Below are 3,535 nucleotides of genomic sequence, written 5' to 3'. Positions count from 1 at the left end.
CAGGGCGTGGTCCCTGCTGGTCAGATCCTTTCCAGGAGGTTTCATCCATCGTCCACGATCATCGTCAACCCATCCCTTCACGCTCGTTTCATTTCCATCTTCACCTTCTGTCCACCTTTTGTGCCATCACCGTCCCCGTCGGACTGTTGACTCTTCCATCAAGTCCGCTTCCAGTCTTTGCCCTTGGTCTTTGATTCCGCTCTTTGAACTGTCCTGCTGTATCCTTTACTATCTTGCCGTTGGGAGAGTGAAGACGTGCAGTCATATTCACCCTCCCCCTCCGGTCACCACTTTCATTCATCAACCCTCTGCATTCCATCCACGACTTCCGTCAATCGAAACCTCGCCAGACCCATCGAGGGCATTCGCGTGCAAGGGCTATAACATCGGGTTAGGCGTAAGCTCCAGGAATCGAAGCAGAAACCGAAGCAACTCAGAGCGGATCGCACCTGGATACCGAATCCTCCCTCGCAGTGTACATTTCGCCCTAAAGTCGCCTATCCATTCATTATAGACTTAAATACGCCTCTCACTACCGGATCCGATCGAATATTTCGGCGAGGACATTTTCTTCAAAGGCTTGTGTTGGTCTCGCCTCCCTGAGCCGCATAGACTTATCACGTTGACAGTCGTTCCATCGACCACCACCAATATATCCACATCTTTTCACCTTCGCACGCATATCACGCATATCACGCAAGCATGAGAACTCTATTGCCGCTCGCCGCCATTGCGGCCTCAAATGTTCCTGAGTGCAGCAGCCGACGTTTCGATCGACGAGGCCACAACGAAAGGCTGCTTCAAATCTAGTGGCTCCATGGAGGATCAGGGCAAATACACATATCAATCGGTGGGATACTGCCGGGGAGTGTGCAAGAAATTAAAAAAGCCTGCCATGGCACTGACGAAAGGCACAAACTGCTACTGTGGGGACAAATTGCCGCCCAGATCCTCCAAAACCGATGATGATCAATGCAAAAGGGACTGTGATGGCTATCCTGACGAGATATGTATGTCCTACCCCTTCCACCTTACTTGTGTTTCATCTCACTGAATGATTCTAGGCGGAGGAAAAAATGCGTTTTCCGTTTATATCACAGAAAAGGATGACGATGTCGACTACGAAGATGGTAGTTCACTGCCTAGTAGCACTTCTACGAGCCCCCCAATGCGAACAATCACACAATCTGGCCAAACCGTCGTCGTTACCGCCGGCACTGATGAAAAAGAAGGCGGGGGACCAAACAAAGCCGGCATTGCTGCTGGTGTGGTTGTGGGTGTTGTCGCTCTGGCGGCTATCATTGGAGGAGGGATTTTCTATATGAAATACAAGAAGCGCAGGGAAGTGGTGGAGGAATATCGTCGCAATGCCACCATCAGTAACTTCGTTTCTAGCGGAAAAACGTACTCCGAAAGCTCGATGTCTGATTCGAGACTGGAGCCTACTCTCATGTCCCAGAGACGCCAAAGCAACGGAAGCATTGCCGATGATCAGGACTTCTCAAGAAGAATCCTTAAGGTACTTGGACCCTGTTTTAAGCAATTCGATTTTAGCGGACGCTAATCTTTATAGGTTACCAACCCTGACTCGCAATATTGACCGGGATTATAGTCGAGTTTCCCTGCGACTTTGGCTAAAATCCATTGATTTGCATCCATGCAACCACCCAATTGAACGACTTTCTCACAATCTGTCATGCCCGTGTTTTACAACCAATGATCCCCCTCTGCTTTCATTCACTGCGAGCCTTGTGCTTATACTTTACTTAACGATCCATCTCCCGATTGTATCCCCTATTCGGCGTTATGGCATCCAAATCCGTGGTGATGCAGGATGCTACAATATTTTTCGCCGCCTATCAATTGCCCCTTGATTCGAGACGCCTTGCTTCTATTGTACGAGTTGTTTAACTAGTTGCGCTTACGCAGGTTCGTGGCTAATCGTAGTGAGTTTGGGGACCAACGTGATCCTATTGGCCAAACCATTTAATACCTCTTTGGTTCTGCGCGCTGTCCAAGTCTCACATACTGGCTTGCCTCGGTTGCAACTGGTATCGAGACATTGTCACCCTTTCCGCTCAGATTTTACTTATTCCTGGTTCCTGGGCTTTAACGGATGTCTGTGGCTCACCACGTTTATTTTGCATGTGTGGAAGGAAGCTGTTTGATATGCAATATGGCGTTCATCTGAGGTGTATCACATTTTTTCTTAATAAGGAATTTTTCTATCTTGTTTTTGGAAAAAAAAATCAAATATAATGCAACTTGATTCGGGTACTATACCTTTTGTTCTTACCGCTTTTCTTCCATATACATCCTGGATTCCTTTTCCCTCAAGCCCAATGGTTATACCAACTCTAACTCGAGCTGGTGTTAACTTACTGCGTATTTCGTGACTTTACGAGCCGTCCGTGGTTCCTTACCCGTCAACTCAACCACGGTCCAAATTCCACTTGCTCAACCAAGACCCAGGATCAAAAGCCCATACTTTATATCCAGGCCATAGTGGATTCAACAAGGCCCTATGCCTCCTAGTCTATAGCATATAGATACCCAGTGCTATATACATAGTTACATGATCGATATTGTATCGATATTATCAGCCTTATGCAAGAACGGGACCCGAAAATGGGAACAGCAAAAATACGTATGATTGCTAGGACTACCGTCGATTTGCAAAGACATGAAGATATGTATTTCTATGCTCGATGAACTTGGAATATTCGCAAATGGTATATCGCCCCAAAAACCGCTGGATAACGTTGTCAAGCAGAACGCTAAAAGTGAGGAAAAAAGAACAAAAGAGAAAACAATCGAACCAAACTCTGGTGAAAAAATAATAAGTGCTTAGCACAAAACTATCCAGACGCATTCTCATAAACCCCCCAAAACACGCCCATGCACGCCGCCACAATCAAATCTACCATCTTCAGCCCTTCATCCTGGATAATCAGCTTCCCCAGCTTGGCACTATTCCCTCTCATCCCGCCCCCCGCCCGCTCCCTCGCCAGGCTCAAATCCAGCCTCTCCTCCTCAAACGGGGAAGACAACGAGTCATTACTGTGCCGCGGCTTGGGCCCGCCGTCGGCGCGATGCGAAGACCCCGGTCGAGGAGGCGGAGACGGGAAGGTGGGCAGGTTGAAGCGGATTTCGGCGACCGTGACGGCGGAGGCGGGGGATGATGGGGCGTGGCTTGACTGGGGGAGCGTGTGTCTGCACCTGAGAGTGCGGCTGTTGGCGCCCGGGCCGAAAGTGCAGTTGCGGTTCCAGGGGGATGTGAAGACGTAGTTGCCCACGGATCGGAAGGGGTGGGGTTTTCGCCGTGAGGGGCTGAGCTCGAGTGGTTCGGCGGGTGGGTGGTGGTTGAGGGGTGTGAGGGTGCGGATGAATCTCGAGGGCCGGGTTGGCATGTTCAGCTGGGTTTTGGAGGGATCGGGTTGGGAGTCCAAGATGGAGATTCAGATGGGCGATTCTGAGGGCGGTTTGATTCCAGGTCCTCGAGCGAAATGGGCTGGTTGTTTACAAACTTTTTTAT

General features: G+C 49.4%; 2 protein-coding genes across 2 annotated transcripts; one reads left to right on the top strand and one right to left on the bottom strand.

The window, feature by feature from the left end:
* Window positions 1-817: 817 nt before the first annotated feature.
* On the top strand, window positions 818-1,600 carry UREG_05488 (uncharacterized protein; the record flags this gene model as incomplete). Its single annotated transcript, XM_002584753.1, has 3 exons — window positions 818-1,010; window positions 1,065-1,519; window positions 1,574-1,600. 3 exons carry the CDS (start codon window positions 818-820, stop codon window positions 1,598-1,600), a joined length of 675 nt encoding a protein of 224 aa, XP_002584799.1.
* A 1,258-nt stretch (window positions 1,601-2,858) lies between these two features.
* On the bottom strand, window positions 2,859-3,410 carry UREG_05487 (uncharacterized protein; the record flags this gene model as incomplete). The annotated part of the gene is made up of 1 exon (XM_002584752.1): window positions 2,859-3,410. One exon carries the CDS (start codon window positions 3,408-3,410, stop codon window positions 2,859-2,861), a length of 552 nt encoding a protein of 183 aa, XP_002584798.1.
* Window positions 3,411-3,535: the final 125 nt, after the last annotated feature.

This window comes from Uncinocarpus reesii, genomic scaffold (genome assembly GCF_000003515.1).
Source record: "Uncinocarpus reesii 1704 scaffold_3 genomic scaffold, whole genome shotgun sequence".
NCBI lineage: Eukaryota > Fungi > Ascomycota > Eurotiomycetes > Onygenales > Onygenaceae > Uncinocarpus > Uncinocarpus reesii.
This window is presented reverse-complemented; position numbering and strand designations above follow the sequence as displayed.